At 39.0% G+C, this 15,511-nt stretch overlaps 1 protein-coding gene across 1 annotated transcript in view; it reads left to right on the top strand.

Annotated features, from left to right (window-relative positions):
- CEP112 (centrosomal protein 112) overlaps window positions 1–15,511 on the top strand; it is a gene marked incomplete at its 5' end in the record, with an annotated part of 392,261 nt that overhangs the window by 87,328 nt on the left and 289,422 nt on the right. The window contains one exon of the mRNA XM_080924200.1: window positions 5–148. Coding sequence (XP_080780326.1) covers window positions 5–148 — 144 coding nt within the window. The remainder of the gene's footprint in view (window positions 1–4; window positions 149–15,511) is intronic.

Genomic DNA, 15,511 nt, shown 5'->3' on the forward strand with positions numbered 1-15,511 from the left:
GCAGCTTCACAATGCCGTAGCAGAAATGGAAAAGGAAAAATTTGAGCTTCAAAAGCGCCACACAGAGACTATTCAGGAACTGCTGGAGGACACGAATGTGCGTCTGAGTAAAATGGAGGGGGACTACATGGTGCAGACTCAGTCCACAGTGAGTGATGTCTTCTCTCTTATTTCCCATGGCCTCATGTTTCACTGATATGTACTTTCCACAAACTTGTTATGAAATTTAAAGGAAAAGCATTACTTTCTTACAGGAAACAGCAGCAGTGGACAGGCCTAGGAGTTCACTCAGAGCTCAGACCCGACTTGTCTCTGTTACTTATGTTTCTCAATCTCTTAGAAGTGGCAGCAAATTTTATCATCAACTTTTAGTTCAGAAATAGTTCTTTTCTTTTTAAAATTCTTTTAAACTGAAGATACAAGTGTTTTTCTGAAAATATTTAAAGTTGGTGTGAAGGAAGTTAGAAGCATTGCTACTCTGACACATTTTCTTCATAGATCATTATCTGAAGCATCATATATACCATCACCTGGAGAAATCTCAAGTGTTTAACAGTTTACATACATGTCTTCCTAATGCTTTGAATGTTAAATTTTCTCATTTTGTAATAAGAAAATAATAGGAAGTTGTTGGAAAAATTAAATTGACATATAAATGAAGTTATATAATCAACTTTCAATATTTAGTGTTGATACTATTTCTGAAAATGCAACATATAAGAATAATAGAGTCATATAAGTGAAACAGACAGACTCTAAGGCACTGAGTAACACTGGCTGGAGGGTAGGGTTTTTGGCTCCCATTTCTTGTAAAAATGACAGGAAAGAGATGAAGATGGAAAAGAACACAAGAGGTTAGTATAATGTATTATTATATTTTATATAATGTATTAATAGTGGAGTTTGTAGTAGTTACATTTATGTTATTGTGACAAGATAACTTACAGAAACTATGCAAGGAAAGTTTCCTTTTGGCTGACTGTTGCTGAGAGTCTGATGGCAGGGAAGCCTGTGGAGTTCATGGTGTCAGGAACATGTCACAGAGGCTCCTTCTATACCATCAGACTACGAAGCAAAGAAATTCCCGACAGACCCAGGATACAGGAAACTAACTTTCAAAGGCATTCTCCTAGCCAATCAGGGTCCCACCTCTTAAAGGTTTGACAGGCTCCTAAAACAGCACAGCTACCTGGAGACAAAGCTTTCAAAACATGACCCTGTGGGAAACAGTTCAGATTCAAATCATAACAGCATTGGAAATGCAGTGGGGGAGTCAAAATTGATCTGACAGGTTCAGGAAAGCACAGGACTCTTGAGAGGCTGTAGAGGCATCAGACCTATCAGCAGGCCTGCAACGCTGATGTTCTTGGGTCTGTAAGCAGCAGCAAGTGTGAGGGCACAAGGACACTGCTCATAATGCCTCCTTTTCATGTGATTTCCATGTCTCTGGTAGGACTTTTAAAATGAGAATGAGCAGCAACAGGCTTCTGTGTCTCTATGGTCTCTTCCATCTGAACTGCATCGTCTGACTCCTAACTCTTTAGAAAAAAGCTGGGTGATTTTCTGAAGAGAAGGAAGGCTCTAAGTTTGGTGCAGTTTGCTAAGTGTGGTGGACAGATTCCTTCTCTAGAGTCCTTGAAGTTCTTTGAATTCTTGGAATGGCTGGCTGTAAAGCACTCCTGCCCTGCCTCCCAGAGAAGACAGTGAAAGTCAGTTCACTGGTAAGGAAAGGAGTGCCAGCGTGCCTTTGGATGTTTACTCAGTAGACAATAGTGGGGCTGGAAGGTGCACATTTGAAAAAGATGTGGCCCTAGTGCTTTCTAAATTAATAGTTTTAAACACTAGCAGATTCCTAGGTTTTACATATACTAACTGTCACTGTGGTGTTGTCATTTGTCATTATTTTGGGGCCTTTAAATATTTTTTATCTGTTCTGATAAATAGAAATTCCTTTTTAAAAAAGATCTTCTATTAGGCCTTGTTTTGTGTTTTCTGTCTCCTTGTTAGTTTCTTACTGTTCTTTATTTCTGTTTGTGAAAGCTTCTTAGTTTATTGCTTCCATCAAACGTCCTTTAATAGATTTTCAATTATTGCATCTGTTACACTTTTTTTTCTGCCCAGTATTTTTGACTCTAAAAAGCCCTCCTAACCTATTTCTTGTGTCATTTGTTGATACTACCTTGAGTATATTTATTAGGCTAGACATTTGGACCACTACATTGTGCTGTATATTATGAATGACAACAGAATACACATTGTTGTCTTGCTATGTTTTGACTGTCAACTTCATATAACCTAGAGTCACCTGAGGAGAAGAAACCTCAATTGAAGAATTGCCTAAATCAGACTGTCTTATAGCCATGTTTGTGAGAAGATGTTTTGGTTTTTGATAGGTATGAGGGGGTCCAGTACATTATGGGTGGCACAAAGCCTAGATAGGGAGGTTTGATGTCTGTAACTGGTTAAGCTAGTGAATGAGACAGTAATTAGCATTTCTTCATAATTTCTGCTTTGTCTCCTGTGTGTGCTTCTGCCTTGACTTTCCTCACTGTTGGACTGTGACTTGGGAGTGTGAGCTAAAATAAACCTTCCTCTCCTGTGTTGTCTTGTCACAGTGACAGAAAACAGTCGTGCACAATTGCGTTGTCTTTAAAAATAAGTTTTAGTGATATCCCTTTCTCAGGTCCCAGCTATTTTGGACTGTGAACTCATGTCCTTGGGATTTGTCATTCTGATACATTTTAGGGAAAATAGGAGATCAAGTTCTTCATTGCCTAATGAGAGCTTTGCTGTCTAGTTTTATGTTAATGTGAGAAAATCTAGAATTATTTGGGAATTATCTGTCAATTTAGAAACTCTTCCCATCAGATTGGCCAACGGACAATCCCGTGGTGTGTTTTTTTAGTACTACGGGAGGGCCCAGTTCACTGAGGACCGTGCTGCCTCTGCTCTGGTGATCCTTGCTTATATAAGAAAGCAGGCTGAGTAAACTATGAAGAGCATTCCACCATGATTTCTGCATCAGGTTCTTGTTCCTGCCTTGAGTTTTTGCTCTGACTTCCTTAGATGATGGACTGTAATGTAGAAGTAGACGCTAAATAAAGCCCTCTCTCCAAAAGTTGCTTTTGGTCCTGGTGTTTTATCTCAGCAATAGAAAGCAAACTAAGATAGAGCTTGTTGAGGTGAGGAGATGGTGAGCCCCAGGAGAGAGGCCTCTGAAAGGTCCATTGTCAGTTTTTCATATGTAAGATGAAATCCTAAAAGGATTAGGCTTTGGACATAGATCCCTAGATTATGACAATCAGCTAATGGGCTTTAGAGGGAGAGGTGATCTTTGAATGAAGGAAGCCTGGAACTTCATCAGACGTACCCATCCTTTAAACTTACTGAGCTTTCTCCATCTCCCCTGCCTGCACCTTCTTTTTCTTTCTTCTTTCTTCATCCCATTTCATTTTTCTCTTCCTTTTCCCTTATTTCCCCTTCTCTTCATTTCCCCCTTTTCTGTTTCTTGTGCCTTCCCCTTCCCATCTTCCTTCCCCTACTCTCATTCTTTCCTCCCCTCAGTTTCTAGTTTTTCCTTTCCCAATCTCCTTCCCTTTCCTTTCCTTTGTTTGAAACAAGGTCTGGCTTTCCCTCAGGCTGGCCTGTGCTTACTCTGATGTTAAGGCTAGCCTTCAAGTCAAGCCTCCACATTGCATTGCTACAGGAGTCCTGCCTTTTGTGTCTTGTTAAACAAATTTTTCTACTGAAAGTGCAGGATGCTTCACCATATGCTTTCCTGAACGGTTTACAGTTTTGGTTTTACTCAAGGGTTTTATCTCTGTACTTGTTGCTTTGTTGTTACTAGTGAACAACTGGAATCTAACTTCATTGTTTTCCTGTGGCTGACTTGTTTTCCCAGCTTCACTTGGACTCATTCTTCCTCTCCACCTGTCTTGGCTGATGTATATGTAACTTCCCTTCAATGAAAGTGTTCATTGCTTATGGCCAGGTAGTTTCTCTGTCTTTATGGCTGATATCACTACTGTAGTATATAGTTACTCTTGATGCTCAATGTGGTGGTCTGTCTTCCTTGTTGAGTACAGTTGTCCTGTCTGAGCCCTTTTCTTTGATGGTTACATTTATAGTCTACTCTACACATTAATAAGAAACAAGACTTGGTGAATATCTTTTCTTGAACATATCCTCTGTTTTTTGATGTTTACTACTAAAAGTCACATACTTTGGGAGCTAGAGGGATTCTTCAATGGTTAAGAGCCCTTGTTGCTTACTCAAAGGACCTGTATTCAGCTATCGGCACCCACATCACAGATCACTGTTACTCCAGTTTCTGCATGGGCATTGCACACGTGTGCACAGACATATGTGCAGGCACAACACGCAGACACATTAAAGAAATAAATATTTATATATACATTACTTAAAAAGATACACTATACACATTTTGCTATAAGTGTTTATCACAGATTTTAAACCCCTTAAGGATATATAACAAATATTTTACAGTGCTGTACATTGATTAGAATTTATATAAAATGTTAAGTAATGGTGAGAAAATAGTTTCTAAATCAAAGTTATTTCAAAAGATATGTAGACTCAGGATTTGAAAAAAGGCTGCTTCTAGGTTGTCATTATTTTGTTCATTGTTTAAACTAGCATATGAATAATGGCTGTCCTTATGGTGTTTCATGCATATTTTGTTTTTATTGGTCCCCCTTATTTTTACCCTCCCTTATTCCTGTCCTTCTTGCTGTCCCTTCCTTCTTTCAAAGCCTCTGCTACCCTCATCTCATGTCTTCCATTTCCCTCTGTTTTCTTCCTTCCCTGTAATCTACGTTTTCTAACTGAAGCACGCACATGCACACGCACACACTCACACACGCATGCACACACTTATACATGTATCCATTCATCTACTGAAGGACATCTGGGTTCTTTCCAGCTTCTGGCTATTATAAATAGAGCTACTATCAACAATGTGGTGCATGTATCTTTGTTGTATACTAAAGTGTCTCTGGGGTATATGCCCAGAAGGGGAATAGCTGGGTCTTCAGGTAGTACTATGTTCAATTTTCTGAGGTATCACCAGACTGATTTCCAGAGTAGTTGTATCAGTTAACAACCCCACCAAGAGTGGAGAAGTGTTCCTCTTTCTCCACAACCTCGCCAGCATCTGCTGTCATCTGAGTTTTGGTTCTTGGTCAATCTGACTGGTGTGAGGTGGAATCTCAGGATTGTTTTGATTTGCATTTCCCTGATAACTAAGGATGTTGAGCACTTCCTTAGATGTTTCTCAGCCATTCCATATTCCTCAATTGAGAATGTTTGGTTTATCTCTGTACCCCATTTTTTAATAGGGTTGTTTGATTCTCTGGTGTCTAGATTATTAAGTTCTTTGTATACCTTGGATATTAGGCCTCTATCTGATGTGGAGTTGGTAAAGATCTTTTCTTATTCTGTTGGCTGCTGTTTTGTTTTCTTGACAATGTCCTTAGCCTTGCAGAAACTTTGCAATCTCATTAAGTCCCATTTGTTAATCTTTGACCTTAGAGTTTGAGCCATTGGTGTTTTGTTCAGAAAATTTTCTCCTGTGCCTATGTGTTCTAAGGTTTTCCCTACTTTCTCATCTAATAGTTTCAGTGTATCTGGTTTAATGTGGAGATCTTTGATCCACTTACACTTGAGCTTTGTACAAGGAGATAAGAAAGGGTCTATTTTCATTCTTCTGCATGCTGAGTACCAGTTGGACCAGCACCATTTGTTGAATAGGCTGTCCTTTTTCCATTGAATGTTTATGGCTCCTTTGTCAAAAGTCAGGTGACCATATACGTGAGGGCTCATTTCTGGATCTTCTATTGTATTCCATTGATGCACATGCCTATTTCTGTACCAGTACCATGCAGTTTTCCGCACAATTGCCTTGTAATATAGCTTGAGTTAAGAGATAGTGATTCCCGCAGATGTTTTCTTGTTGTTGAGGATGGATTTCGCTATTTTAGGTCTTTTGTTATTCCATATGAAATTGCACATTGATCTTTCCAACTCAATGAAGAACTGGGTTGGAATTTTGATGGGGATTGCATTGAATCTGTAGATTGCTTTTGGTAGGATGGCCATTTTTAAAATGTTGATCCTTCCAATCCATGAGCATGGGAGATATTTCCATTTTCTGAGATCTTCCTCAATTTCCTTCTTTAGAGGTTTGAAGTTCTTGTCATACAGGTCCTTCACTTGCTTAGTTAGAGTCACACCAAGGTATTTCATAGTTTTTGTGACTATTGTGAAGAGTTTCTTTTCCCTAATTTCTTTCTCCACATGTTTGTCCTTTGAGTATAGGAAGGCTACTGATTTGTTTGAGTTAATTCTGTATCCAGCCACTTTGCTTAAATTGTTTATCAGCTGTAGGAGTTCTTTGGTGGAATTTTTGGGGTCACTTAATTACACTATCATGTCATCTGCAAAGAGTGATGTTTTTTCCTCTTCCTTTCCGATTTGTATCCCCTTGATCTCCTTTTGCTGTCTAATTGCTCCAGCCAGGACTTCCAGTACTATGTTGAATAGGTAGGGAGGGAGTGGGCAGCCTTGTCGAGTCCCTGATTTTAGTGGGATTGCTTCAATTTTCCTACCAGTAAGTTTGATGTTGGCTGTTGGTTTGCTGTATATTGCTTTTATTATGTTTAGGTATGGACCGTGGATTCCTGTTCTTTCCAGGACTTTTAACATGAGGGGGTGTTGAATTTTGTCAAATGCTTTCTCAGCATCTAGTGAGGTGACCATGTGATTTTGTTCTTTGAGTTTGTTTATATGGTGGATTACATTGATGGATTTTCTTATATTAAACCATCCGTGCATCACAGGGATGAAGCCTAATTGGTCAAGGTGATTGATCATTTTATGTGTTCCTGGATTCGGTTTTCAAGGATTTTGTTGAGTATTTTTGCATCAATGTTCATAAGTGAGATTGGTCTGAAGTTCTCTTTCCTTGTAGGGTCTTTGTGTGGTTTAGGTACGAGGGTTATTGTAGCCTCAAAAAATGAGTTAGGTAGTATTCCATCTGATTCTATCTTGTGGAATAGTTTAGAGAGAATTGGTGCTATGTCCGCAATAAATGTCTGATAAAATTCTGCACTGAACCAGTCTGAACATGGGATTTTTTTGGTTGGGAGGCTTTTGATGACCTCTATTTCTTTAGGTGTTATGGGATTATTTAGATGGTTTACTTGGTCCTTGTTTAACATTAGGATCTTGTATCTGTCTGGGAATTCATCCATTTCCTCCAGATTTTCCAACTTTGTGGAGTATAGGTTTTTATAGTAGGATCTGATGATTTTTTGTATTTCCTCAGTTTCAGTTGTTATGTCTCCACTTTCCTTTCTGATTTTGTTAATTTGTATATTCCCTCTTATCCCTCTTGTTAGTCTGGCTAGGGGTTTATCAATCTTGTTGATTTTCTCAAAGAACCAACTCTTGGTTTTGTTGATTCCTTCAATGGTTCTTCTTTTTTCTATTTGGTCTATTTCTGCCCTAATTTTGATTATTTCTTGCTGTCTACTCCTTTTGGGTGTATCTGCTTCCTTTTGTTCTAGAACTTTTAGCTGTGCTGTCAAGTTGCTGATGTATGCTCTCTCCAGTTTCTTTTTGGAAGCACTCAGGGCTATGAGTTTTCCTCTCAGTACTGCTTTCATTGCATCCCATAGGTTTGGGTGTGCTGTTTTTTTGTTTTCATTAAAATCTAGAAAATCCTTAATTTCTTTCTTTATTTCTTCTTTTACCCTGCTATCATTTGACAGAGCGTTGTTTAGTTTCCATGTGTATGTGGGCTTTTTGTTGTCTTTGTTGTTGTTAAAGACCAGCCATAGACCATGGTGATCTGAGAGGATGCATGGGAGTATTTCAATCTTCTTATATTGATTGAGGCTCGTTCTGTGTCCAATTATGTGGTCAATTTTCAAGAAGGTGCCATGGGGTGCTGAGAAGAAGGTGTATTCTTTTACTTTAGAATGATATGTTCTGTAGATATCTATTAATTCCAGTTGGTTCATAGTCTTTGCTAGTTTTACAATGTCCTTGTTCAGTTTCTGTTTCCATGATCTGTTTGTCCGAGAGAGTGGGGTATTAAAGTCTCCCACTATTATTGTGCGGAGTTAAATGTATTTTTTGAGCTTTAATAGGGTTTCTTTCATGAATATGGGTGCTTTGTATTTGGAGCATATATGTTAAGGATTGAGAGTTCCTTCTGACAGATTTCCCCTGTAATGAGTAAAAAGTGTCCTTCCTTATCTTTTTTGATAACTTTTGTTTGGAAATTTACTTTATTCGATATTAGAATAGCCACTCCAGCTTGCTTCTTGGGGTGTTTGCTTGGAAGTTTTTTTCCCAACCTTTTACTCTGAGACAGTGTCTGTCTTTGTCTCTGAGATGAGTTTCCTGTATGCAGCAAAATGCTGGATTTTGTTTATGTATCCAGTCTGATAGCCTATGTCACTTTATTGGGGAGTTGCGTCCATTTATGTTAATAGATATCAAGGAATAGTGGTTGCTGTTTCCTGCTATTATTGCTTTTTTAGGTTGAGTTGTGTCTGTGTCTTCTTTTCTTTTGGTTTTCTTGCTTAGGAATTTTCTTGTTTTTACTAGGATGAAGTTCCCCTCATTGTATTGGGTTTTCCACCTATAAATCATTGTATTGCTGGGTTTGTTGTCAGATATTGTGTAAATTTGATTTGTCTTGAAATATCTTCATCTCTCCATCTATGGTGATTGATAGTTTTGCTGGGTATAGCAGCTTGGGCTGGCACTTGTGCGCTCTTAGTGTCTGCATGATGTTTATCCAGGCTCTTCTAGCTTACATAGTCTCTATTGAGAAATCGGGTGTGATTCTGATTGGTCTGCCTTTATATGTTACCTGACCTTTTCCCCTTACTGCTTTTAGTATTCTTTCTTTGCTTTGGGCACTTGGTGTTTTGACTCTTATGTGTCGGGAGGAATTTCTTTTCTGGTCCACTCTATTTGGAGTTCTGAAGGCTTCTTTTATGCTCGTGGTCATCTCATTCTTAAGGGTAGGGAAATTTTCTTCTCCAATTTTTTGAAGATATTCACTGTGCCTCTTAGTTTATATTCTTCTCCCTCTTCTATTACTATTATCCTTAGGATTGGTCTTCTCATTGTGTCCTGGAATCCTGGACATTTTGGGTTAGGAGCTTTTTGTTTTTTGCATCTTCTCTGGCTGTTTTGTCTGTTTACAATGTTGTCTTCTGCCCCGGAGGTTCTTTCTTCCATCTCTTATAGTCTTTTGGAAATGCTTGCTTCTGTGACTCCTGCTTTCTTTTTTAGGTGTTCTACCTCTAGGGTTACGTCTTTTAGTGTTTTCTTTATTGTGTCAATTTCTGTTTTAAATTCCTTCTTCCATTCCTTCATCTCTTTGGTTCTGTTTTCCTCTAGTTCTTTGAGTTCTTTGAGTGTTTTTCTTGTTTCCTCTTTAAAAGCTTCTGAATCTTTTTGCTTTTCTTCCCGTCTTGTTTAAGGATCTCTATCAGTGTCTTGAGGTATGATTTTAGGTCTGTGTCTTCTTTTTCTGGAGTGTTTGGCTTTCCAATGTTTGCTGTTATGGGAAAGCTGCGTACTGGTGTTGCCAGGTTGTCTTGGTTTCCTTTGGATATACTCTTTTGCTTTCCTCTTGCCATCTTGTTGTCAGTGATATGTTCTTGCCTTTCCCTTGTATCTGGTCTGTGTCTCTGGATCTCCACTGGTCCAGGTGGCGAATGTCCAAGCCCTGTTCTGCGCCTCAAAGCTGCCAGGTTGGAACAGAGGTCCCAGTGCTGGGTTCCGTTCCCTGGGTCAGGCAAAGCAGGGGCACGCTTTCCGAGCGTACTTGGCAGATATCTCTCTGCTCCCTGGCTGCTCAGATTTCCTTCTCACCAGTCTTTAAAACTTTGGGAACTGCTGGTCCAGGTGGCTGATGGGCCGAGCCCTGTTCTGTGCCTCAAAGTCGCAGGGTGGGAGCAGAGGTCCCAATGCTGTGTTCCTGGCCCCTGGATCAGGCAGGGCAGTGGTGCGCTTCCCCTGCACACTCTGCAGAGATCTCTCTGTTCCCTGGCTGCCCAGATCCCTTCCTCACCAGTCTTTAAACCTTTGGGAACTGCTGGTCTAGGTGGCAGATGGACCGAGCCCTGTTCTGTGCCCCAAAGTCGCCGGGTGGGAACAGAGGTCCCAATGCTGTGTTCCTGGTCCCTGGATCAGGCAGGGTAGGGGCGTGCTTTCTGTGTGCACTCGGCAGAGATCTCTGCTCCCTGGCTGCTCAGATCTCCTTCTCACCAATATTTAAAACTTTGGGAACTGCTCTTGACCCATTTTTAAAATCAGTTATACTTTTCCTAGATTTTAAGTGTTTCATATGTTTAGTATCCAAATTGATTATGGGGATTTTTCTCTACATTTTTAAAAATCTGGACAAAATATACTTAAACCAAGTTTTGTGTTTTAAACACGTATGTGTAAGGTTTAGTAGTATTAAGAAATTTACATGATTAGACAACCATTTCTACCCCCATTGGTATAATTTGTTAATTAAATAATATTAGTGGATAAATCTTTTTCACAGAATTTTTAATTTTATCTAATTGGACAGAAAAGTACATTTTGGACATAAGGTCACTGTCAGAGAAATTTCATTGTCTTTTAAACTTTGAAGCATGCTTAAAGTTGAATTTATAAGGTACATTCAGTTTTGTCATTGTGAACAATAATAAACGTAGAGACTCGTGGGAGAAGCAGAGCTTGATGCAGAGCCTCATCAGTGTGTGCAGCTCCCGATTTAATGACTGAGCCAGGTAGTGCAAGACCTGGCCCAGGATGGAAGACAAGACTGCCACGGGGAATTAAGTCTTCTGTTGTACTGTGCATTCAGATTTTTGTTAAATTCTTGTTTTATTTTATGGCCATTCACTGTAATTTTGTCTAGGCAACTTATGTCTTTTGACATTGGCAGAAATATTTAAAAGGATTCTTAAAGATTAAACTTCTATTTTTAAACAGATATACTAAAACATTATCTCCAGTCCCGAGTGTTTTGTTTCCCTGTGCTAGGAACTGAGTATTGGTAAGTTCTGCCTCTGAGCTGTATCCCTGGTCCTCCCATCCTCATACTTTACATTATTACCCTCACAGAGGGTGTAAAGTACATTTCCATACTTGCTAAGACTTACGGAAATCACATACAAGGTATGTCATACCAAGATCATGTACTTTATTACAACTTTCTCACATTTAAAGTTGTCTAATTCCATTTTTTAAATCATTTTGTTAGCACGTTAGAGTCAAACCTGAAAGATTTGTACTCTTTGCCACTTATCTTGTCTTAGTTTTTTCTCCCCTGAATCATTGTTTTATTTCTCTGAAACTCTTCCTGAATCTCATCTCTTCTGTTCCCATAGCTGACCGTTGACAATGGCCACAACATTGTTGCTGCGTCTCTAACTCTGTCTGCTGTGCTCTGTCATCTCTGCTCCATATCTGTCACATGCAATTGTTTTGACGATCAAGAACTGAACTTTTGATCTAATGCTCATAATTTCTGCTTCTAAATGATGTCCGTTTAAGAAGTGCAACCTATTCTTTGATTGCCAAGCAGGAACTCCCAGTGTGGGAGCATATTCCAGTATCCAAGATAACCTTTCATTTCTGTAGTTACAGAACCTATCCCTGGTTCTGTGGTATACCACCAACCCCCTGTACCGTCCTCTACAGCCTGAAAACAGGAATTTGCATCAGTATCCTTCTTCTGTATTTTATCTTCAAGTTTTAAAACAGATTTATTTATTTTATATTTTATTTATGTGAGTACACTGTTGCTGTTTTGAGACACACCAGAAGAGGGCATCAGATCCCATTACAGATGGTCGTGAGCTACCGTGTAGGTCCCAGGACCTCTAGAAGAGGAGTCAGTGCTCTTAACCATGAAGTCATTTCCCCAGCCCCTTATATCTCAGTTTTAAGGCTCCAGTATTTTATAACCTTTCAGCTCTTTTTATTGTCTTTCAAAGATGACTTTGGTCAAATGTTGTTGTGCTTCATTCAGGCCTGTAGACTTTTTCCTTTATTTCTTTTAGTTTTCAGATTATAATACAATTACATTATTTCTCTCCTCCTGTTTCTTTTTCAAACCCTCCCATATATTCTTTCTCACCATCTTTCAAATTCATGTCTTCTTAGGGCTTGTCTCCCCAGCTTTGCATTTCAATTGGTTGTGGTTTTCTATAATAATCACTGCCTGTTGCAGAGAGAAGACTTCTTGATGAGTAAGGAGAAATACATTTACCTGTGGGCATAAGGACAAATATTTAAGAGTGTAGCTAGGGATCGTGCTGGTTTAGTAGCATGGTACTTTAGGTTCTTCTCCAGTATCATGACTTCACTAGGAAGGTGGCTAGGTTTTCAGTATCATGCATGTTTTTCCTCTTGTTGAGTGAGCCTTAAGTCCAATTAGAGAGCTGTTAATTACCACCAGTGTATTCTCACCACTACTACAACCTTGACTTTATTGTGCTATGCATGTAGTTCATAGGTGTCATAGCTGTGTGAGGCTGCTGGTTACTTTCCTTCTTTGAAAGTCTACATGGCTCCTGGAAAACTGCATCTGGGGAGGGGGTATTTAGAACAGCTCAGTAGCCTCTGGGCTGAAGTACATGGTATCCTCAACTGTAAGTACTTCTGCATCTGTGGGTGCAATCATGGGCAATAGTAGTAAACTAATGTTTGGGAGTCTTTTAGACAGAACTTGCTCAAACTTGTGCTTTGTGTTAGTGTTTTGTTAGATGGTCTTTGTCTTTTGGAGGAACCATTGTCAGCCCATATGAGAAAATTTATTTAAAAAAATATGTGTGTGTATACACACAGACAGACAGACAGACAGACTCTTGTATAGTATAGGTCTTAAGTTTGGGTTTTTATTGCTATAATGAAAAACCATACCAAAGCAAATTGTGGAGGATTTATTTGTCTTCCACTTCCACATTGTAGTCAATCATTGAAGGGCATCAAGACAGGAACTCAACAGCATCAGAACCTAGAGCCAAGAGCTGATGCAAAGACATGAGGCAGTGCTGCTTACTGGCTTGCTCATTGTGTCTTGCTCAGATTATATGTGCTCTCTTATAGAACCTAAACCATGAGCCCAGGATGGTACCACCCCCATGGTCGGGCCATCTCCATCAATCTAATTAAAATGCCTTACAGCTGGATCTTTTGCAGGCATTTTCTCAATTGAGGTTCTCTCCCCCTTGATACTAACTTGTGTCAAGCTGACATAAAACTAACCAGGACAATATGATTAATTTTTTAGATAGATTTGACTTTTTCAGACATTCATAATATAATTTACTCTCTGCTCTCTTTTTTCTTTTGACATTATGTACTAAAAACTTCTTCACTGTAGTATAGAATTGTGTACAAATCAGTGTGTACTCAAGAGCTTAAGATAAAGAATAGCTGACACCACACATTCTTCTTAATTTAAAAAGTTAATGTCACTCTGTATAAACATGTTCATTAAATATAGAGCTTAATGCAGAGGAAACTGACTTAATATCAGTACCTGTCTGCATCTCATAAATCACACCAACTTTTGCCAATAGCTAGTTCTACACGTGTTCACTCTCAAGAACCGCTGTATCAGTTACCTCTATCTTCTCAGTTGTACTGGCTCTCCTTTCTTTCCTCTTCTCCTAGCTTGATTGATGGCTTTTTTCCTTTTCTATTTCTAAATCCTTTTTCTGACTTCCATTCTTTGTCTCCTTACTGAGGATCTATTTGTCTCAGGCTCAGGACTACATAATCTCTGTCAATCCTCACAGTCACTACTACCAAGTAGACTGTTTTTACTCATTTTTAAAATTGTTGTTGGACCTAACTGACATCTGCCTACCTATTTACCTATCAACCTTCCCATTGATGATCTGTTTTCCACCCATAACATTTTTCTCTTACATTCTTTGAATTGTTTGCTAAGGGAAGGTATAATCTTTAATAATCTAGGAAAAGCTGGTCTTAGGTGTGTTGTAGGCAGCAAGGACATCAGATATGAACTGTACTTTGAAGTGGCATAAACTGACTTCCATGCTGCAGGGGAAGGCGGGGGTATTGTTCCTCTTTATCGTCATTATTTAAGAAATAATTAGGAACATACTTTTTATAATTTCATTCCAGAATAGGGATTGTTATGCAAAGATAAACATAAGTTGTCAGAATTTTAAAAACTCAGTCTACAGAAATCATAATAAATTCAGGATAGAGATTATTTATGAGTATTTAGGTTTTAGTTATACTGTATATAGTTGACTTACTCAATGAAGTTTAAGATGAAGACATATGAAGGTAATCAAATACTTACCCACTTACAGACCTACTAACATTGCTACTTAGAAGATTGGGCAGGGAATGATAGGGGAAATTTTATTTCTAGGGTATTCCATGTACTTGAATATTTTACTCACATTTCTGCATGTGCATTGTGGGAGTTTCTGGAGCACATGGAGACCAGAAAAATGTATTGGTTCACCTGGAATCGAAATTATATTTATCTATGAACCATCATGTGGGGGCTGGGAACTGAACCTGGGTCCTCTGCAAGATCAGTTAGTATTCTTAACTGCTAAGGCATTACATCATCCCCTATATATTTTAAAATGGATTTTTTTGGGGGGGGATAAACCGATTGGTTTAGTCATTTTGAGTGCCTGTTGTTTTTCTTGAGGATCCAAATTTGGTTCCCAGCACTCATGCTGGTTGGCTCACAACTGCCTGTAACTCCTAGCTTCAGTGGGTCCCACATGTTCTTTTGTCCTTTGGAGGCACCCCTACATACATATGCGTATGGACATGGGGACACACACACACAATCCTAAAATAAATAATTAAAACCCTGCTGTTTTGAAGCTTATTTTTCTTGTATTTTACATTAATCTAAGCCTACGAAGGCATACTATAGTCAAGACATGACTGGGTAATGAGCTAGAGAAATTTCGTGGCAATGGGTTGCTATTTTTACAACTATGAAGATTATCTATTAATTTTTTTAGTCTTATTTCACTTGCAATGAGATGCTCTCAAAGGACCTTAGCAGTGATCCATTCCCTACCTCACCCCTGTCATCATACGTTACTCATGCAAGACCATGCTATCGTCATCAGTCGTGGTTACAGGAGCAACACCAAAGGGGACTAGAGAGATTGAGTCATCTCTTGTAGAAGAACTGGGTTTGGTTCCAGTGAACCACATGGAAGTTCACAAATGCTTGTAAGTCTAGTCAGGGGATCTAATGCCCTCTCCTTACCTCCATGGATACCAAGCATGCATGTGGTAAACATATGTACATGATAGCAAATGCTCAGATAAAACAACCAACCAATCAGTCAATCACCAACAACAAACTTTAACAGCAAAAGTAATTTATGAGGATAAGAAAAATACCTTAGGTAGTTTCAGCATGCCATCTTGCTTTTCTCTGTGCACCTTGTGT

This window comes from Micromys minutus, assembly GCF_963924665.1.
Source record: "Micromys minutus genome assembly, chromosome: 10".
NCBI lineage: Eukaryota > Metazoa > Chordata > Mammalia > Rodentia > Muridae > Micromys > Micromys minutus.